This window comes from Zeus faber, assembly GCF_960531495.2.
Source record: "Zeus faber genome assembly, chromosome: 6".
Classification (NCBI taxonomy): domain Eukaryota; kingdom Metazoa; phylum Chordata; class Actinopteri; order Zeiformes; family Zeidae; genus Zeus; species Zeus faber.
In genome coordinates, this window is record NC_137201.1 from 26,397,462 (window position 1) to 26,420,068 (window position 22,607).

Below are 22,607 nucleotides of genomic sequence, written 5' to 3' on the forward strand. Positions count from 1 at the left end.
AACGCAGTACGTGCAATGAGAGTTGCATACAAAAAAGGGAAAAAGAAGTTGCCATTGCGCACGCTACAGCCTTTTCACACATGGAAGTGATACCATCTGCTAGTTATATTATTCATATTGAACAGTGTTATGATTATTATTAATGATGATGTCCTAGTCGGAAGAGCTTTTCTCTGTAGGACTGGATGGACTTGCAGTCACCTTGCAGCTCACGTGGCTTTGACGTGTGGCATCTTGCCAAAGAAAAGCGGCGGAGTACATTGTGAAACTCAGAAGGGTTTCACTCCTTCCTGTTCTCCCTTTCCACAAACCTCAAAGCACCGGACGATAAAGGAAGGAATCTCTGTCTGTCTGTCTGTCTGTATGCACGTCCTTCGATTATCACGACAAGCGTTCATCCGATCCACTGGGCGGGGGTCTCGCTGGGGACCCAAGGATGTGCAGTGTCGAATTTGGTGCAATTTGGACAAGCGACACGTGTCATATCAATAAACAGGAAAAACTGAGTTAATCCAAAAGCACAACTTGGGTGTGTTTTGCACGGGCACTGCACTAGTTTACATATAATGTCAGTAAGATACATTCGGGAGTGAGAAGTCTGTGCCGGGAAGAAAACTGTTGGGAGAGTAAAAATATGAAACGGGTCGCTGATTATACACAAAATGCACCATGAATTTCCATTTTGAATAGAGCAGTCACATTGACCGTACAGCACGCTCCACCACCTCGCCTGGGGTGGATGAAATGTTTTGGGGTTTTCTAACTATGGAAATGCTTTACTTCACTTACGTCACACAATGGCTAAGTATATATTATGAATGGGGAGAAATGAAAGTGAGGTAGTATTTGAGTACATAAAAAAATAATGAAGATGATTAGGTGAAAAAAAAAAAAAAAAAAGTTCATAATTTTTCACATTTTTGGGGTGGAAACAAAGATGCTTTCCCATAGACTTAACTTAGATATGACTGCTTTTTATCATGCTACAGTTTAGTAACAGTTTTTAGAATTAAAGAGTCTTGCTTTCCCTCTAAATACAGGCCTACATTACGCTATTGACACAGTTATGAAGGGGTTTGTTGAATGTTTAATAGGCCTTTTCCCATCCCACTGGAATGGCTCAAACTTTATGTGTATAAGATAGTTAGTGCGACAAGGCTGAGGGAAAATTAGTTTAATCCATTTAAGCACCTATCAAATAAGATAGCTCATTAGGTTGCTAGAGGCGCATGAGGACTCTCTGCGCTCTAACGTGACAGAAAAGCATGGCAGCGCATCATGGGGGATATGCTCCATTAAAAAGGACTCAACTGCAGGCCTTGCTTGAAGCAATTTCTAGGATTGAATTTGGGTCTGAAGCCGGGAGGATTTCAACTAGGGCTGCCCCCGACTTAAGATTGTCCTGGTCGACTAGTAGTCAGTCAGTTCAAGCCATTAGTTGACTAGTCGTCGCATGTTTACGATATTAATTTAATTATTTATATATATATTTTTGGGGCATCATGAAATGGTTTGTAAGAACATTTGGGGGCAGCCCTAATTTCAACTCTTGCTTGACATACCATTTGTATGGCAGATAGATCGTAATGACCATCATGCACAATCTTCTAGTCATAAGTTAAAGGAAAACTCTGATTATTCCTTAAATCCGAGACTTATTTATCAGTCATTGGGAGTTAACCTGATTGATTGGCATCAGAATCTTAAGAATCAGAAAACGCATCCAGTACTGAGAGAATAGCTTCAGACGACTGCAGCGCACCAGGGCTACCACGGTTTTAAAAATATCCGCGTTTTCCTTCAAGAATTGCATTCTCCGGAACACGGAAAAGAAAAAGGTAATGTGCTCTAGCTGAAATGAAAAGGCATAACTATAATTGTAGGATGAGGTGCCACAATTCTACAAACAAAGAATAATATGCTTCATGCATTTCTCTTTAGTTTCTATGCAGAAAACCTTAAGTCATACCACGCATGCACTGGACTGCCATGCCCTGTTTGGAAGACATGTGGTGCCTCATTGTTTCTGTATTTACTCACGGATCATCTCCGAGCCAAACAAGACTCACCGTAAAAAATCAAACATTGCCAGACATGAAACAATGATGGTAGAATTAATACAGCATGATCCACGCAAGGTCAGCAGCTTCAAAATCACAGTCAAATGATTGACGTGACGCCCCTTGACAGAGACACAAGGGATTCCACACCAAGCTCAACGCAGGGCAATCACCAGATGCGTGACGGGATTGAACAAAATAAGATGGACGGGCAAAGGAAGGAGTTATACGTCAGTACAATGACTGGATGGAGGATTAGGCAGAGAGTTGAGACCCGTGAAAACCTTCTTCTCTTACCACGGTCAATAGGGGACTCACAGCCTAGGGACTGGCGGTTACCAGCTAGTCGTTTACACAGCAAAACAACAGGTAACAAGAGAAGAGCAGAGTTAATAAGAACGGTGCTACAGCGGAAGCCTGTATCGTCACACAAAGGCCTAAGACGGGAAAGTCAATACTTGTTTTCATTTTTTTAAAAATAAACAAAAACAACAAAAGAAGTAAAGAAGGAAAAGGTCCCATCTAACCATTGGATCCATAATCACTTGCAGCTTCGTATTGGAATGGAAGTGATTGACTGTAGGAGGGGTGGTTCATGCACTATGAAGGCATTAATCAATGAGCAGCAAAGTCTTAAAGAGATGTGCCAGTTATTTGAGAAATTCAATTCAGACAAACGAAACAAAAGAAAAAAAAAAAAGAAAAAGAAAAAAAAAAAAGAAAATCATACCCAAATTCAGATGTGGAGATCAACACCATTTTCATCCCTGTATGTCGAGTACAGAGATAGTGTATTCTCCTATTTCGCAGGAGCTCAGCTCGTCGATTCCCACACATAAGGATGAATCTGGTACTGAGATTTGTTTAACATTCCCCCTATTCAAGTTTCTCACTCTCCTGGGAATTGTCAATGGTCCCACCCTTCATGCAGAATTATTTACTTTGGCCTGTATTCCCTTTTTTTTTTTTTGCATCGAAAACACACAAAAACACAAATAAACATGGCCCTGTGAACATAAAATGATTGATAATAAGAGGAGGAAGAAGAGGGAAGCTTTTTAATCGAACATTAACTGTCCATCTCATTCTCAGTTAAAGTTATTAAGGTCAAATTAAAACGTCATGTGTAGGTAAAAAACAAGGAAAGTAGCCAATAGGGTTGGGCCGGTGTAAGCAATGGAGAGCGAGCGGTGGATCAGACAAGGACGTGTGTCGGCGTTGCTCCACATTTGTATGGTACCGTATGTGTGCAGAAACAGGTTAAAACACAAAAAATCCTAATGCACACATTTTATTTTTAATAATATACCGTATATTGATGTTTAAAATATAAGACCACTTTTTCAGACATATATCCAGGGAAAAAACAACAACAAAAAAAAACAACATGTTTATATTCCAGTCAATACTGTATTTTGCCAGAAAGTCTCAAAATGAAAGATGCCGGTTCAGTCAGTTTGTGTAAAATTAAACTGGTTTAGGGTCGTACACCGGACCGGAGCGGCAAAACCGGAAATCGACCAAACTCCAGTCACCAAAATTCTGAAGTTCCCTTTAAGGACGACATCAAATCTTCTACGTGCAGGACATCTGTATACCACTCTAGATACAGACGTCTGGATGTGCTAAATCTTCCTTTAATAGGCATTACTTCATGTTAACTGGGTCCACAGAATGAAGTAAACAGCAGAAAAGTAGACAGTGGCTGAGTACACAAAAATCTTGCTCAACTCCAAAGATTAAGTCAAATCCATTTTCTTTCAACACATACTCAAGTGCTGTCAGTGCATGACTCAGGGGTATGGAACTGTACGTACGTAAGTGAGATTATGTTTGTAGCCTGTGAATTTGAGAGAGCAGGGGTCGATGAAGGGAGTGTACATCGTATGGACTTGCAGACGCACTCATCTCTACAGTGTGTGTGTGTGTGTGTGTGTGTGTGTGTGTGTGTGTGTGTGTGCGTGTGTGTGTGTGTTTACATAATTTCAAGGAGTGCATGGTTGTCTCTATAATCCAGTATTAGCTTCAAGGTTAGTATGAGTGTGTCTCTACACGTATGATTTATCTTTATGTGAAATGAATACCGAGTAGTTTGGACACAGACCTTTTTAAATGAGGCATTGCTCCTTTCTTTCTTGTGGTTTATTTTCTTTATCCTGCAATTGAATCTATATCGGGTTGAAGGTGTAAATCAAAGTTTGTTTTGATACTTGAAATCTACCATCCAGCCAATGAGGAACCATCCCTTTTGCCATAGTGGTATATTCTGTATACAGGGCCAGGATCAGTACTACTCTGCCAAATGTGTCCACCGGCGTCCATGTTTACGTGCATTGCCCTGGTTGCCGTCCTGCCAGTTTAAGGTAAGCAGTAAATACCTTGTCCTCCAGGGTACATGCAGCGGAAGGCCCGGCCCAGCTCCTCAGCCTGGACCCGGCCTGCTGGCGTCAGCTCCCCCCCCCACTTCAAAACCAACAGGAGAGATGGACCGTCCCTCTGAGAGTCTGGAGGAAGGTTTAGGAAAGAAAAAAAACAAATAAAAAATAAAAAGAACTAAATGAATCTATTCATAAGACATAAAAACAACAATTCAAAGTCGGTCAAAGCACAGCAACACAGTCAGACGCAGTGGTTCCTGGCCATTAAATGCTTGATCTGCAAGATTCTCTCAACATTGGCAACAGTGCCAAGGAACAGATGATGACTTAAGTAACAAGAATAGATTATGAAATAAGTACAAATTAACTGATACAAATGAAGAGAACACAGTTAGTGTCAGAGAGAGAATTGTAGAAAGGGACGAAAATGGTGGAAACTGTAATATGGACCGTTTGTGTGTGTATGTTAGTACCTTCTTCTTCGCTGGAGGCTTTAAGTTGTCCGTTAGGAAGGTAGGTCAGCTGGACCTTCCTGTTGATACCTGAGAAGTGACCGTACCTGGCGTGCGCGCGCACACACACACACACACACACACACACACACACACACACACACACACACACACACACACACACACACACACACACACACACACACACACACACACACACACACACACACACACACACACACACACACACACACTTTCTATAGGAGACTTGTTTAAATATTCAACATAGTCATCTCACCACACAGATCCCAAGTGTGTTTCATTCCATTCCCACACACACACCTAAATATAGAATGGAACAAAGCCAAACTTCCTGAAATACAACACACTAATTATTAGGGCTGCCCTCAAATAGTCGACCAAACGTTAGTTGACGAGAACAGTCTTAGTTGACCAAGTTTTTCATCGGTTCCAAGAAAATAAATAAATAAATGAATAAATACTACATTCAGGAGCTGCACCTTGTCAAAATTAACCTTAAATCCTATTTGGCTGAATCCATGTATGACACGCTAGAGGGCTTTAATTTGAAACAAATCACATTTATATTTGAAAGGTTATAAGTTATTGTGTTGATGTTACTGATAAATCAACAAAATGTTCAGTCCCATTGCTGGTTGTTCTGACACACTAAGAATCATTACAGCTTTTGACAAGCGGCTTTCGCCGGTTTAATTAACAGGTGGCTCACCTTTTAATTAAATTGGTAATTAAAATTGGTAATTAATTTACAAGCGTGCAGCGCTTGTAAATTACATTTATATTTTAAATAGGGATGTTCCTAACTATACTAGTTGACTAGTCTAAGTTGACTAAGTCTAATCGACTAAATATTGAGTATATTAAAGAGCCATTTGAAACCGTTAATCAGATTCTGATCCAGCTCCACCTCCCTGGCAGAACGGATGGAGGCGGGGCAGTGGTGCGCCTGAGCCAGGGATCCCGGCCGGGGACAGGGAAGGTGCAGCGATTAACAGAGTCCGTGGCCCTGGGGAGTGGGCGAGGTTGGGACGGAGGGGGGCTGTAAAGCCTGGAATCCGATCCCAAGTATGCCAATGTAATTTAAATGTGTACAGTTATTATTTTATTATTATTATTATTATTATTATTATTATTATTATTATTATTATTATTATTAATAATAATAATAATAATAATAATAATAGATAATAAGTTTAAACGACTAATATTTCTGGTGCCGAGTAGCGAGTGTAGCAATTTATAATCGACTAATCACGCACATCCCTAATTTTAAAAGACTGATTATCAGGCTTTGTATTTATCTGTAATATAGCAAAGTCTTAACAATGTTAGTTATAACATTCTTTATGAGCCGTGGAAATCAAACCAATTTCTGATGCCCCAAAAATACATATTTAAATAATTAAATGAATATCATAAATGTGTGACGACTAGTCGACTAATGGCTTGAAATGAAGACTACTACAGTACTCGACTAGGAAAATCTTTAGTCAGGGGCAGCCCTTCTAATTAAACAGTGGGACTCACTGTGTTTCACACAGTCAAACACAATATATTAGCAGGTGGTGTGACAATAACTCAAGTCACTCAATCAGTACTTAGGAGCTGGGTAAAGCTAGCTGCAATGCATCTGTGTGTGTTTCCAGCTTGTGTGTGTGTGTGTGTGTGTGTGTGTGCATGATCGGGCATGCATGCTTGCTTTCATTCCGTGTGCTTGGTCTTTCTATTGTCAGTGAGAGCCTTGTGGAATGAGCAGTCTGGAGCGAAAGTCAATACCACCGCCAGTCTTACAGTGATTGATAAGGTTGCAACACAGACAGAGAAACAAACACCCACCCCTACTCTACAAACACACCACACACACACACACACACACACATTCTGTAACAGGACATGCAGCTGATAAGATGCTGTGGGCAGCAACATGGTAATGGATACTTGGATAAATAGAGTTGGCGGGGAACCAAATAATCAGCTTCATCATCACATATACTATTTCCACCCCCAGCTGAGAATGAAAAGAATGAAAATAACTCCAGCCAGAAAGAGGTCAACCCACATTACTACTGGTTTTAATCTAACTGGAAGACAACGCTCAAGGTTAACCACCTCAGGACAGGACGAATATTGTCAGATAAGCTGGCGACAAAAGGAAAAATCTCTGTTAAAATTAAAACCCATAGAAAATAGTCACTCTAAGCATTTTCTCTTTTTTTATTATTATTATTATTATTATTTTTTTTTACATATGATCAGAAATGTTTACTTCATATCCACCCCTTCAATACAGCATGAAGCCTGAGTATTGTACAAGGAAAGAATCACTTAAATATAAAGTAAACTACAAAAAAAAAAAAAAAGATGGCTTTTTGACATTCAGCCACTTGGGAGGGCATCTTCGAAAAATTCAGTTTTTGGAGGATGAAAACAGATTAAAAAAAATAAATAAAAAATAAAAACTCAAATCGATTCCTCAAAACTTCGGCTTGAGTTGCGGGAAAAATGAACAGTCTCCTTGTTTACTTCCCTCTCTATGACTGATGCTTCCAAGAAGACTATTGTTTACGAGAACTGCTGCTAAAATGTAAGGTTCACTAGCAATCGCACCCCTATATAGCGGTGGAAGAAAACCTGAGGGGCAAAGCGAATTGTGAAGTTGTCCTGAGGCATTTAAAACTTGTTCTTAATGGCAAACATTATAAATAGCATTGCAAGTTCCCACATAGGGGTGTCGGCACAGATAACCTAAACGGAAATATAAACAGGGGGGAGGAGGGCTGGAGGCTTTTCCATCCAGGAAAGGAGGACAGATATTCAGAGAGTTGAGTCAAACTCCATGCAGAGTGGCGAGCAGGGCATACACAGGTATGGGTGCAGTACGGGGATGGGAGTGGGGGGATGAGAAGGGAAAATGAGCATACTGATTGTCAATCAGGCTGGATTCCCTTTTGGAAAGAAAAATGGGAGAATTGGGGGAGGGGCAAGAAAAGATAAAGAGAAAAAGTTAGAGACACGAGAGGGGAGGGAGTGATTTGAACAGAGGAAACAAATGATCGACACCTTGCCGAGCGCCGAGGAATGGAATGGGTTGAACACCAGGCATGGACCGACGAGAGCGGACAAGTATGGACGACGAGATGGTCGCGCGAAAGCAGGACGACATGGATGTAAGACCGAGAGAGAGAGAGTGTGTGTGTGTGTGTGTGTGTGTGTGTGTGTGTGTGTGTGTGTGTGTGTGTGTGTGTGTGTGTGTGTGTGTGTGTGTGTGTGTGTGTGTGTGTGTGTGTGTGTGTGTGTGTGTGTGTGTGTACGATCGTTGACGCCCACTCACATCTCCAGGACCGTCTTGAGCTGCTCCAGTTTGGACTTCTTCTCTTCGATCTCACAGTCGTCGTGCTGGTCGAGCTCCACCAGCAGCAGGCGGGCGATGTCCAACACTTCCTGGGAAGAGAGGATGTGAGAAGCCTCGCAAACCCACTTGAGGCTCGCCGACGACCGCTCACACGCTCACAGAATGAGACGACTAGACAATAAGCCCTCAGCGGGTTTTTATTAGAGACCACACGACAAAAGTTTCCTATGTTTTGTGAAATTCTAGTACCGTACATAAAAATAAAAATAAAATAATAATAATAATAATAAAAAAAAAGAGGATCAGGTCAAGAAATCAAAATGACAGAGAAAAGAAAGTAAAAAGTGACTGGATATAAATAAAAGACTGACCTGTAGCTGTTTTGGCTTCTTTAGTTTTAATTTCCCTGACTTGTAGCCGCCACACTTCTCAAACAGCTCAAAAAACCTAGGCACAAAACAGAAAAACGATTCATCCGTCTAACTGCAAAGCACGCAGACAGTGGGACGGGTGGAAAACCTGGTGACTTTGTGACCCAGTGCGTTTGTTTCCATTACAAAAAAAAAAAAACAATAACCTTGACCATCTACGTGTATTTGCTGATGTGACTGACATGCTGGACTTACAGTGGATGCCTGACTTCCATTTTCATCTTCTGCTTTGGAGTGCGGTCCCCATGACGGATGATGGCGATGACGCAACGTAGCTCCATCCTGACGGGCGGAGGTTTAGGGGCCGAAGGGTGGAAAGTGAGACGGCGGGAAGACGCCAAAAAGTGGATAAAGTACACTCAGAACACCACACACAACCCAACCTCCAACTTAACCTCCATAGAATAGTATCATCAAATAATCAACAATTTTCTACTGTCAGAAATAAGGATTGGAAGGAGATGACCCCTTATGACCTCCAACACAGAGGTCTAAAAGGTCACAGAGTGGCCCCATATCACCCAGGCTTATCTGCAACCAAAACCATGCAAAAGCTTGAACAGCCTGACATTTTGAGTCATCTAAAACCTGGATCTTTAATACGATTCTATTTCACTGTTATCTGGCTGTTGCAGCTCCGCCGGACGAGGCTGGCGGCCGGACATGCCTCAGAGTACATACATGGTTCCTGAGGTTGTGGGGACAATGGGGATGTCTTCGGCCTCCAGGGGGATAGACCAGGGAATGTGGAACTGGGGCGCTAGCTCCCTCATCACCATGTTCCTGGTAGAAAACACGATGTCATATGTGATCAATAGTGGTGCAAAAAAGAAAATAGCCGTGCATTGGCCCCGCAGAGGAGCGGCTTTATGTTTGTTGCTACGTCACACATCATAATGTGGGAAGAAAGTATTAATCGCTACTTTTATAATAATTAACTATTTAGCTTGAATCTGTGTGCAAACATACTATACCCACCCAAGAACTTTGGCACAGTCATCGTAGTACTTCATGGAGTTTTTGACAAAGCTGAAGCCGTTGACATCACAGACGAATGAGTGACCGTTGGCCCTCAGCAGGTCGAAGCCACAAACTGTTTGCTGGTGGAAAAGAAGACGAAGGACTAGAACATTTCAAGACAGGAAACGATCCAATGTCAGAAAATGAAATGCCAGTAAGAACCCAGGAGGTTCCACTGCATTAACCCTCCATCTCCACCCTGCTGTGGCACTCGCTGGGAGAATATGGTGAGATCCTGTGTTCTGAGGTTACCTTGAAGGCCAGGCAGACCTTGCGGGCCACCAGCTTCTCCATAGCCGTGAGCATGACCGGGTAGCGGATCTCCTTTCCCTCGCTGTCCCTCTCCACCTTCCCATCCAGGGCGGGAGACTTCCGAGCCTCAGCATGGGCGTAGTCCGGACCCACAGTGTAAACCTGGATCAAACACATTGGCGCTAGGGTTGGGTGATATGTCAAAATTGTCCGTTAAGAGGCCCACAATGGTCAGCCTGACAACCGGCGATTGTCGGTATATTCGAGCGGAGCAGATCGGATCCGCCTCTCCATGGGCCCTTGTCTCCCTCTGCAACCCCATATGGGATAAGTTTGGTTTTAAACCCGACACAACCGGCAAGCCCAAGGACGTAAAATAGATCATTTGCCATCTTTGCAAATGCGGACCGGGACAGAGGACTTAATTAGGTGCTTTAAATGGATGGCAAGGTAAAAAAAATAAAAGGATCAGATCGTGTAATTACCCTGGAGAAAGCCCCCCCAAAATTGGCAATAAATAAATAAATAAATGAGTAGATTAAAAAACGCCGCTGAACTCGGCCAACCGCCGGTTTCCCATATATTCGTCCGATCACCGACGCCAAATTGGCACAGACACACAGAACAATAAATTAATTTCCTGTGAAGATATTTGACAAACAAAAGACATTGGTAACGTTCGTTTTTTAATTTTCTGGATAAATAAAGTACGTATTGTTAGAATAAGGCAATTTGTGTCCAAAAAAAAGAGGGCCTGTGCTTGGAGATAACATTCAATTTCCACAAAGCAAAGCTTTAGTTTTAATTAATTAGAAATGAGTTCACAGCAACATTGCAAACACCTGTGCAACCAGCAATAGAATACAAAGTTTACAGACCAATACATTGAACACTGATAACGTGTTGTTTAAAAAAGCAGGGATGTGAGGCATACTCATACCAATCGTTTGGGAAACAACTAATGAAAGGTGGGATGAAAGCAGCTTTTGAAATGGACTTTGTTCCACGGTCCTCCACCGCCCCATAAGCTGCGTGAACACAGTACCTTGACGTCGGTGCCATCGGTGGGCATGAACTCCTCGTAGATGTAGGATCCTGTCTTTCTCACAGTGCTCTCGGGAGAATACACACTGCTGCGACTCCCTATCTACAGCAGGCGGCACAGAAAGACAAGGGACGGAGGAGAGAGAGAGAGAGAGAGAGAGAGAGAGAGAGAGCAAGGAGACGGAAACAGGCAGACAGACAAGTCAAGTTGCAATTCTCCACCCCTAATGAGCGCCGTGGACGAAGAGAGGCTGAAACCGGCGACTGTTGCGACTCGAGCGGTTCAGGTGGGGAAACCCTACTTTTCTGAAGAGCCGCTGGCTGCCCCCTCCGGCTGAGGTGGGGTAGTAGATGTAGACGTTGTGGTCCTCGGCGCACACGGGTTTCTCCACAAAGGGTTTGGGGAAAACCTCGCTGTTCACCTCCACGTGATCCTCACACTCCACCAGGCTGCACTCTAGTGTCGCACAGCGCAAGTAATTGGAGATGGAGCATGCCCTTCCGGTTTGAAACATTCCCATGAAGACTGAATTCTTACCGACAGAAACAAACAAAAAAAAAAAAAACAAGATAAGAATCAGGTCCTACCTTCCGGTTTGTCGGGGTCGCGGTTTAACACGCCGTAACGAGGTAGGTCGATGCCCTCTTCCATTAGGATACGATAAACTTCCCGCCTGATGGGAATTCCGATTATTATAATTATTTTATACTGTATTATGTGTGTGTGTGTGATCACATTAAGATATTATTATTTGACACTTGTCTTCACCTGTCCTGTATAAAGTACTGCATGTTGAGGTCATTGATGAGCAGGGGGTTCCGGAGCTTGGCGTATTCCACAGCTTTGTCCAGAGGGAAACCTGAAATTAATACTTTTATTTATCAATCCAACATGTAAATAGTTCATTCATGAATTGCCAGTGTTTGTTGAGTAGTAGTTATTTTAATAATCCGGACAGTGAGAATATAAAAATATTATATGAAAAGTTTAAACTCACACTAACTTACTTTTTTCCTACGAGTGTTCATCTTCAGATGTCACAAGGGCCACCAAAATTTAAAATGTTCCACTAACTAATCACAGTCATTAAAGCTAAAAAAAAAAAGTCCCAAATGTGACAGTAAAAACACAAACTTGTCAAACACTCAAGGGCAGGGGAAGTACAATGTGAACACATATTGATTGTGAAAGTGTAAATGTTTGTTTCTTGAAATTCCTCTTGCAAGCTCACTTGCATACTAGTTGTTCCTGTCTTTTGGCAAAGTTTCATTTCGTTCACACACGTTAAGGGAAACCGTTAAAGCCCAGAATCGACATACATCTACATGTCTATACCGGGAGTGTTGTTTGTATTATAGTATATAATACTGTAATATGTTTGCTTTTTGGAGCCATCGAATAGGGAGATATCATAGAAAACACCGGTTGCTGTTACAGGCGCTGGGTGGGACGCTCAACCTGTCAAGGGCATGAAAGGCTTGCATGCATCATGCTGCCGTACAACCATGACATGATAAAGGGCATGAGTGGCTCTGCAGACCTACAAGCCCTGGCAGGTTGGCAGGTCTGGGTCCTGTGAAATTCTGCGCTGCCAGAAAATTAATTGCTCAACAAAATAAACACGCGGTGGTTTGCACTGTGTTGTGAGAAAGAAGTACATTTTTTGGCGGCGCCATTTTTTTTTTTTTGTGGTAGCCATCTTGGATCTGAATTTCCTGTCGCTATGAAAGGGCGTGAAGCGGATTTGTGCTGCTGCATATGGAAGCAGTGCTTCTAAAATAAACAATTTAATAATCACCTTTGGAGTGGAAGGATATGAGGCAGTCGCAGAGAGGCCAGTTCTCCACGGGCTCGTCCAGGATGACCTCCTCTGGGAAGATCACAACCTCGATGTAGTCAAACATACACAGGCGCTCCAAGATCTGGGTCATGGGCTTGGACTTGGACTTCTTCATCATGGCACAGATTCCCACCAAAATCTGGCGCTCTGATGACTGGGTGCGGTAAAGAGGTAGAATTCAGTTAGTAACAGTCAATGTAAAGCCAAGGTGTGTGTGTGTGTGTGTGTGTGTGTGTGTGTGTGTGTGTGTGTGGCGGGGGGGGGGTGGCATCAAAACAACCCAGCTCACATAACAACGAGCAGAGGCATGTCATGTTGGCATTTTGTCTGCCATGTATTTTCACTCCCAAACAGTAGCTCTACAAATCCCCAGTCATTTTTTTTCTGAAATTTAGACCTTTAAAAATGACACCCGGCTTGAAACCCCCGTCACAGACCAGATCACTACAGTTGTATATCTGCCGAGTTGTTGTCATGCTATCCTTCCTTCACCTCTCCATGTCTATTGCTGGACTCTCCCTTACTCCAAATAGATCCCTTTCTACTTTGTGAGCATGTCTAAAGTGACCTTGAGGCCATCAGTCATTTTTCTAATCCCCAGTTCTTCTTTTAAACAGTACTATAAATCTGATTTTGTAACTGTGCATTGAAAAAAAATCTCCCGAAACGGCTAAAATATAATATATAAATAAATATAATATAGGCTATAGTCTAAAATGAAACAAATGCATTGCATCCTGAGGATGTTTGTACTGGGCGAACCAAATCGAATTGTGATGATAATATTCAGTCATTAATACATTGTGTGAAAAGGGAAATTTGGCCATACTGCCTAGTCACTGTGGAATTAAATCAACTGCCAACTTTATCACCTTTCCAAAAAGCCATTTCTTGCGTTTTATACGGCAGAAGTTGTCATAATAGTCTACATAGTAGTTACATAGAACTTAAAGGGGACCTATAATGAAAAACTCACTTTTTCAGTGCCTGTGCACATACATTTGGGTCTCTGGTGGGCCTACTGTACTAGGACACAAACTTTGGAAAAAATTAACTGTCATTTTTTGTGAGCTGTCTGTTTCAGGACACGTCCTAAAACGAGCTGCTCAACTTTGTGTCTCACTGCTATGTAGCATTGAGACACATTAGAATTAGAACCGCCCCCGTCTGAGTAACTCCACCCACGGCTGGAGTGCGGCCGAACCCGCTAGCGTTGAAGCTAAGAGCTAATCAAGGGAAGGGCTCTGTTGGTTGCAGAAACCAGCACAAATCTTTTAAAATATTTTTCCTTCCGACGAATCCGCAATTGAGTGAATAACAGAGACGTTATTCATCACCCTAACCTTACCCAGAAGCAGATTTTGGTGGACTGATAAGGTGTAATCAGTGAACATTTACGGGGTAGAACGAAGCCCGGAAGCCATGCTAAAACGCCATTGGCTCACAGAGCTAGTGGCCTTGGGAGGGTGGCTCCTCCCCCTGAAACAGCCCGTTTTCAGACAAGGTGGCTCGGACGCATGTTGGAATGGCTCGAATGCATGATCTGAGCGGTATTTTCAGCAAAAAAAAACAACTTTAAAAATCATATTTTGGGGACCTCAGAGACTGTATATTGACTTGGTGAAAAGGAGCATATCGGGTCCGCTTCAATCACGCACAGTTCCTCGTCTCTTCCTGCAGCTCCTTACCAAATCATCCTCCATATCTCCATCTTCACAGAACTCCTCGTCGTTCGGGCCTTCCTCCATCGGTTCCCAGTGCTGCTCGTCATGTTCGCATCCGGCAACGAGCTTGGGAACAGCTCCCTCGCCCCACCCCCCTTCTTCTCCTCCTTCTCCTCCTCCTCCTTCTCCTCCTCCCGCTCCTCCTCCGCAGGAATCGGACATCACAAAACCCCCAGCGACATGGATGCAGAGCGTCTTCAGCAGGCCACGATCAGCGTGAGACGCCGATTGTTTAGGACGAGACGAGGAGGGACCCGGCTGTGCAACAACGTGGACGACCCCCTTGTGGTCTAGCTCAGTGTTAAGGACGGACGTGTCGAGAGGGAGCGGGATCGTGCGGCCCTCCCGGAACGAGGTAGTCAAAGTATATTCAGAGAGGTAGAACAGGTGTCACACGCGGACGGGGGTGTTTGGGAGGAAGAGTTTACTGGGCTGTGTACGTGCGCTGAGGTAGTTGGTCAGTTGTGGATTTCGTGCGGCAGGGCGCTGGTTCTCCCTGTGTCAGGAGAAAGACGGCCAGGGAAAAGGAACTGACATGGCCCAGGCCAACGCACACTGCTTCACAGAGACGCTCACTGTTACGCTCCAGACATCATTACGCCAGGCCTATGGAGAGAAAAAAGGAAACAAATCCAGACCGGTAAATCATACTGTCTGCGAAAAAAAATAACAATAATAATCGAACTCGGTACATACATGGTCATTGAAGCGCAATTCCCACACTTTCTATACTTATTACCTAAACAATGTCGCCATGTGTTTGTGTTTGTAATAATCTTTCAACTCCATCGGTCAAATGCGGTACTCATAATAATCTCTGTTCTGAAAAGAGACTTATGATCCTTCTTGACTTTCAGACAGCCAGTACGTTTTGTTTTCCCCATAGTCGCTGCAGCAACAGAACTTGCGGTGACCGGTACAATAGTACGGTCTGTTCAAATGACGTTGTGTTAATGGTCCCAATTCCACTGAGAGCTGGAGGTGGCAGTGTGGACCCAACGGGACCTCCACGTTCCCTTCCGGTTCGGACATCATTTGTCAGGTTTGAGTTTCAGGTTTGAGTTTTAGAATGTTTATAGAAAAGAATTCTACTTTGAGTGACCTTTAACGGATATTATTTATGGCCTGCCACACCAGGCCCAGTTGCTGTGTCAACATCAATCTACAGCAGCGGATTTAGGGACTGTTATGGCACATAAATCACCACAGATTCAATAACTTTTACTGCAGCCAACATGAGAGGCAATGTTTCGGAGAAGGTGAACGTTCATGTTTGGTAGACGTCCTGATCTTTGCTAACATTGAGGCCAACTTTCAAAGTAGTCACTACAGGCTCTTGGTCAAAAAGTTTGCTGTGATTTGGTTGAGGCTGTGTCAACCCATTGCAACGACAATAACGGATTGGAGCCAAAAACCAATGCAGCCATTACATCGCAAACGGTCTATAAGCTCCGTCAATATCAAAGTTACGGTCAATGAAGATGTGATAATAAACTTCCACATTAGAAATGTCGGTTTCATTCAGACTCTGGCTGGTGGTGCTGGGAAAGGAGATCTGGTAAGATCAGGTCCAATTCAAGCTCTAATCCCAATAATAACAGCATTCAATGCAAACTGTAATTGGTAGTTGTTAAAGTTGTGGGCGGGCATCCGTCAAACTCTGATCCTGAATAACAACTCAGTGAATTGATCCACTGTTTAGAATATATATATTTTTTAAGTAAACACCCAACAAAAAGTATGAAAACACAAACACTTCACCATTCACAGTAGTGTGGGCCACATAATGGAAAAGCCTTCGAGAAGCATCAACGCTCGATGAGGCCAAGACAAACTGAATTCATCACACACACTCAAGCGTGTTTACTGAATGGCAAGAAAGAAAACGCTCGAAGACACGAACACAAGCACATAGATAGAAAGCAGCCTTGCCAATAAAACCAGCTCTTTCTCGCGCGCCGTGTTGCTGAGTCAGTGCATGTCATCTGCTGGGGAGTCTAGACCGCTGTTAGGGAGTTGCCATGACCGCAACATCTGGAGCCAAAAAGTCTACGGCCTCTACATGCACTCAAACCTCGTTACATTGGTTTTAAATAAAGTGTGCGGAGGAAAACGACCATTATGACAAAAGACGTAAATAAAAAAGTGCCAATATGCATGACATGACACACTGCAAGAGATAAACTGGAGGACACATTTGGAGTTCGGGACCATTCTTATTCTAAGATGATTTCCTCCGGAAATGGCTCCTGTTTTTTATGACCTAGTCAACCGCAACAACCTCCACCTATCCTCTGGAAGCTTATAACTTAAACAGCAACACTGTACCCATTCTTGACAGATAAAAGTAGACTTGACTTTGCACATCAGTTTTGGGTTGATCTTGGTGCAGAGGATTTTGCAAGTTTCGACTACAGTACATCTATTATTTTTGCTGTGAGACGATATACTCACAGGGAGGGAAAGATGACAGAGACAATGATCAATCCTTCATCTGCAGGAGTCACTTGGAAAGTATATTCAAAACAACAAAAAAATTTAAATACATTCTTGAGAGAGAGAGAGAGAGAGAGAGAGAGAGAGAGAGAGAGAGAGAGAGAGAATTACGTTGTTGACTGAGAATGTGGGAATATTGAGATGCATTTCAATGGATTTTAGGCTGCTAGGAAGTGAATATACTTTACTGCCGGAGAAAGAGGGAGACACTCCATATAGCCTTCAATATACCATTGATCAAAACAACCCCCATCATGCAAACAAAACAAAACAAAGGTATGTTGAGGTTATAAAAACAGACTGGTGCAATGTCTCTGGTGCTTATGGATGCAGTAGTATTGAATCAGAAAATATTTTTCCTCTAAAAACATCTAAAATTAAGCTCTTCAAAGCTGCTTACTTAACTATCTCAAAAACACAAATTCTTTACTGCAAGTTAACTAAAAGCATTGACAAATTCAATGCTGGTGGGTTGGGAGTGGCATGTTATAACTACCAATCTGATATGGGACAGTTAATCTGATCCCAAAGAAACCAAAACAAAAAGCTAGACTGACTATGACGCAACACTCAAATCATTCCCAATTCCAAAGAAATTGCCGAGCCAGAGAACAACTACGTCCATCTACGTTCACACAAATGGGCTAGTCAATGCCAGAACTGTACCATTTTCAAACCAAAATTAGCGGGTTTACCCAAGGTTTTTTTTTTTGTTTTTTTTAACCTGGGAAAAAAACACCAAAAGTAGGCGATCGACACCTTTCCCATTGCTAGGAGAAATGCCGTTTTTACTCTGGGAACAAAACCGTAGAGGAGACAGCAAGTTAAACAAACAAAGACGAAAAACTGTAAAACTAAAAAACAAAACGTTTTTTAGCCGTTCAAAAGAAAGTTATCGTTCATGAACCACCCAACACTACAGTAGAAGCAGCATGCCCATGCGCCTTCGGCTGCAGGAGTGGAGACTGACTTGGGCCGATGCTGGACTGGCTCGGAGCCCGGCGGGGAACGTGGGTTTCTCTGCCACGCTCCCCACGGTGCGATCCCCACACTCAAAACATAAAAAGCCATTAACTTCTGATTTTGGATACTAAATGGGATATGAAATGATCCAATGATACATGGATATTCCTGCCTATTTATGCGGCAAAGTCCGAAACGTCAACACACGTCGCATCATGCAGATAAAGGGGCCAAAGCGGGACGAAGAGGTGCCCCGTTTACATCAGAGCTGGTCGGAGGTGGAGCCGATTAAAACCTGTGTCTATTGCAGGGTGATTTGACCCGGGACTGAAACCCCGGTTTTTCCTTTCACACTGATCACAAATGCCGGATCTTAGCGGGTGTTTGGCGCAGTGGAAAAGGAGTATTGGTTCTCGTCTCTTCGCAGAGCACCCCTCCCCGGCCAGCCATACCCTCTGTAAACAGCTGACATGAGGGAAAAGAGTCCAGGAACAGATATGCAGATCATATCACCTCTGTTAAGGTCCAACCTACACTCAACATGATCTTTGAAAGGCTAAGAGAACCAATTGAAATTGGTCGCATAAAAAAGTAAAAAAAAAAACTGACATTACACAGTGTATCTTGTTTCAAATGTGCCACGTGTACAAGCACATGCATTTTTGTGTATTTAGAGCATGCCAGCCTATATCTAAAGCATACTCTTGTGAGTAAGCCTTGTGAGTAACCCTAGCGTAACCTCAGTACTATGAATATCCCGGCTGTCCTCCTCAGGGAACAGGGAATTGGGAAGTGAGAAGTAAAAAGGGGTAGAACAGGGAGTCTGGAGATGGGGTGAGGTGTTAGGTGCTGAAGTCAGGCTACAACTCCTAACATAAGTCAACATAACTAACCTCTAAGGTGCTGACAGGACACACTAAACAAAGCAGAAGCCATCTTCCCTGGCCCTGGGTCAGGCAACACTAGCAGAGATAAACAAACTCGTAAATAAATAGCTATAACAACTCTGCGAATGAGACCCCCACGACCTCTATCGCTGTGGTTGTTTTAAATTCAGCACAAAGACATAACTTCTGCCTTTTGTTCAACCAATAAAAGAAAAAATGTTGCATGACCGGTAGGGGTCAGCCATTAACGGATCAGTATTTCTCCAAATAACATTTCTCCATTAGAGGCAGAGAGGATAATGGGAGGGTGCACCCAAATGAGGGTCGGAGGACATCACTTGGACACCGCTGCGATTTTTCTACAGCCTTCTGTCAAGTTACCTCCTCTGTCTGACATGAATAAATCAGCAAGGTTGATTGAAAACATCCCAAGCTGTCTCCCAAGCGCCACTGGCAGTGGAGAGGTCACCTCTGTCATCACCATCGGGCGGCAGACCGCCAGAGCACCTCCCGTGGAAAGCTTTTAACCTTTGAGACGGTCTGCCTCAGGAAGCCAGATATGACTGGTTTATGGGTGGGGAGGTACCACTCATTAGTGTGTATTTACAAGCACCATTGCCATGATAAGCTGGCAAATGAGAACTCGCACGCAAACGGAAGGATGAATTTGTCGGTTATCTTGGCCGCACGACAACAGAGTAGGAATAGGGCAAAAAACAGAATATTTACACATGGAAGTCTTTTTGTTTTTTGACTGGGTGCTTTTATTTTGGTAAAATAAATGACTGACTTTTATTTTGGATACAAATATTACCTGCACACATGTCCCATATCACGGACACACACACAAAAAGAAGAGATTGCCTGGCTCAAGGGTCAATCATTTACAAAACCGTTAACAACTATGTCTAATGCGATTCATGGCCAAGTAAACAAGTAAAATATGGGTAAATACCGCAAACATCCATAGCTGATGGACTGGAAAAATAACCCCTGGGGTTATCGACTGATGCCTCCAGGAGAAGACAACAGAGTATTGCAGCATTAAACCCCTTATATTGTTGTTATCGTGCCGTTCATTTCATTAATCGACACTATGAAAGTGGCTTAATTTGAGCATCGATGGTCAAAAAACGATCCCTGCGGATTAACTTCACCACAGCCAATCCAGCACCGCATCACTTGAAAAAAAAATACAAAAAAAAAAACAACGACTTTAAAGCACACGGCGAGCAGGTAAGCCGCTGGAGAGACGTATCACCAGAATACAGCATAATAAGTGTGACACACCCACACCCAGGCACGTTGACCTGGACCCAGCGCCACACCGTCAAATGTGATCCGACTCCGGGCAAAGTTGTATCGGCGTTCGCCAACCTTTAGGAGGCGACTGCGGATCAACCGGTCGTTACGTTACATCAACGCTCGGCCACTTTGAACCCAGAAACAAGGACACACTTCTTCTTTCTTTGATTTTTAAGGAAACAAAAGTCTGCCGCCTCCCCCCCAAAAAAGAGCCGGACCGGTCCACTTACCGGGGTCGGTTCGAGGCGGGTTCGCCGTCAACTTCCTCGTCCTCCGCCGCAAGGTTCAAACAGCGACTCACTCAACTTCTCCTCCGTCGATAATGCGGCGTTCAAGTCGCGTGGGACGCGGGCGTTCAAATCGGCCCGTCGCGGCAACGCGGTTCGGCGACGACCGGAGCGAGTCCGTCCGTTCGCGCGTCTTCCGACCGTAATCTGCGTCGTTAAACTGTTCTCCTGCGGTGCGGACAAAATCAAAAACCTCACCTTTGTGTGTTTTTTTTTTTTTTTTAAACGGTGAAAAAAAAAATTGCTCGCACAAGTTATTACAATTTTATATGTGTGTGTTTTCTAAGCTCCCATCGGAACTTTCGATATCACGGCCTGGTCGGACATACCTGTGCTTTTTGAGAATATTACCGTGGTCCCTTCTCGTCGTATTTACCGCTGTGTTTTGACGTGAAGGATATTTATCAATAAAATCGCGGTGATTCCTGCGAATTCCTGTTAACTTGAATGCAGCATAGCCCCACAGAAATCGGACCATTGTTTGGGGTGCATCATCACTGACATCTGTCGGCGAAAACTCCAAATAATTATAATTTGACATAATAGTTTGAATAATTTGTAGGCTTCTGCATGTTCAATTAAAGCAGATTAGAGGTGCATGTGCTGACATCTTTCTCCGGTGAAATGTTTTTCATCAGATTTTTAAAATTGCTTTTAGTATTGGAGTTGCATTTTCCCAATGCGCCAATAAAGACATGGCCACTTTTGCGTACATAATATGATTCCTTTATAAAACGTATTAATAATAGAGTAACTAATATGTATTGTTCCTGACCAAATGACATAAACAGGAGTTGCAATGACGACCCTTCCCTAGTCCCCAGATGGGGGCGCCACTAAACTTACAATATGCGATGGATCTGATGGAAATTCCAAGTGAAGAGTTTTGTGTCCTACACTGGAGAATAGGCCATGAGGGCATTTTTCACCAATACCATATCTCTTCCAGGTGTCTTCATGTCGACAAGTAAAATGACGACAATCAACAGGGTTGACCATAACTATAAACCTTTTTGGTGCTTGAAGGGCAGGAGAGGTCATTCGTGAAACACAGCCGTGAGAGCCGGTCAATTAAGTGGCATTTAAAATCGGAATTATGGACTTTCCGTTCGGGAAGATGAATTCCTAAATTTTACGTTTGTTTTCTCTCCGCGCTTTGGGGATACGGGCCACAGCCATATTTCGTAACGCCCATGGGTGGCTTTCGATTCATATGGACACACGCACACATTTATACCTTCGGCCAATATCGGGGGGTTTTTTTTATAGTCGGCGAAAATGTCTGTCTGGATATGGAGACACACTGTAGTGCTGTACCCGCTTGACTCTTTTCAAACTGTATTAAAAAGCGTCAGACCCAGGAGTCTGGGCTTCTAACAGCAACATTTTATCGGTACATGTTTCTCCAGATGGTACGGAGCACTTTAATACGTGAATGACTTTCTGTATGTGCTAGGATCCCTGATTTATCACAGACTATAAAGGCTCAACAGGTCGATAAGATATTTATGTGGGAGTGAAATATGCACGACTTAGTGTCAGCGCGTTTGCAGCTGCACCCGTAGGTGCTTCCAGAGATAAGGCATGCAGTTCATTTCGAGGCGCGTCGGGCACGGCTCTTGTGACACCATACACGGCCACCACAGCGATAAAATAAAAGACCAAAATGTGCAAACACGTCCAAACTTTAGCCTCCGCCCCTGGCTTCCACTGAGCCGTGCCGACGGGCAGCCGCCGGTTTATACCAGACACGCCGGTGTAGCTGAGGTGGGCCTGGCACCCGGACAGGAGAATCCAGAGCCGCTCGGTATCCCATCATGCAACCGGGCATGAGAGGCCACACTGTACTGTGGCATAAGGAAGCAGTGTTCCCCTTAAAAATATATATATATATTTAAAAAATATCATTTTGGCCTTCATCTTCTCCACCTACACCACCCCCCCCCTTCTCCCTCTATTTCCCACCACCCTCTGCAGCCTCCAAAACTCTCTTTTCACATTTAAAAAAGAGAGCGCGTGAAAACCGCTCGGAAGACGGCAGAACAGTTGTCGTGTGCTCTCTCCTCGGTCGGA

General features: G+C 43.5%; 1 protein-coding gene across 8 annotated transcripts in view; it reads right to left on the reverse strand.

The window, feature by feature from the left end:
- LOC307231488 (inositol hexakisphosphate and diphosphoinositol-pentakisphosphate kinase 1-like) overlaps nucleotides 1-20,607 on the reverse strand; it is a 51,029-nt gene extending 30,422 nt beyond the window's left edge. For 2 of the 8 annotated variants that reach the window (XM_080002218.1, XM_080002215.1), the window contains exons 1-17: nucleotides 20,478-20,607; nucleotides 14,561-15,202; nucleotides 12,831-13,026; nucleotides 11,801-11,891; nucleotides 11,620-11,705; nucleotides 11,334-11,488; nucleotides 11,033-11,134; nucleotides 9,988-10,149; nucleotides 9,694-9,815; nucleotides 9,397-9,498; nucleotides 8,911-8,997; nucleotides 8,656-8,731; nucleotides 8,264-8,373; nucleotides 7,794-7,877; nucleotides 4,912-4,997; nucleotides 4,439-4,564; nucleotides 2,358-2,402 (exon numbers count right to left, since the gene is read on the reverse strand). In XM_080002218.1, coding sequence (XP_079858344.1) covers nucleotides 2,358-2,402; nucleotides 4,439-4,564; nucleotides 4,912-4,997; nucleotides 7,794-7,877; nucleotides 8,264-8,373; nucleotides 8,656-8,731; nucleotides 8,911-8,997; nucleotides 9,397-9,498; nucleotides 9,694-9,815; nucleotides 9,988-10,149; nucleotides 11,033-11,134; nucleotides 11,334-11,488; nucleotides 11,620-11,705; nucleotides 11,801-11,891; nucleotides 12,831-13,026; nucleotides 14,561-14,758 — 1,828 coding nt within the window. In that variant the 5' untranslated portion in view covers nucleotides 14,759-15,202; nucleotides 20,478-20,607. The remainder of the gene's footprint in view (nucleotides 1-2,357; nucleotides 2,403-4,438; nucleotides 4,565-4,911; nucleotides 4,998-7,793; nucleotides 7,878-8,263; nucleotides 8,374-8,655; nucleotides 8,732-8,910; nucleotides 8,998-9,396; nucleotides 9,499-9,693; nucleotides 9,816-9,987; nucleotides 10,150-11,032; nucleotides 11,135-11,333; nucleotides 11,489-11,619; nucleotides 11,706-11,800; nucleotides 11,892-12,830; nucleotides 13,027-14,560; nucleotides 15,203-20,477) is intronic. The other 6 variants (XM_080002219.1, XM_080002217.1, XM_080002220.1 and 3 more) reach the window with 6 other exon arrangements.
- Nucleotides 20,608-22,607: the final 2,000 nt, after the last annotated feature.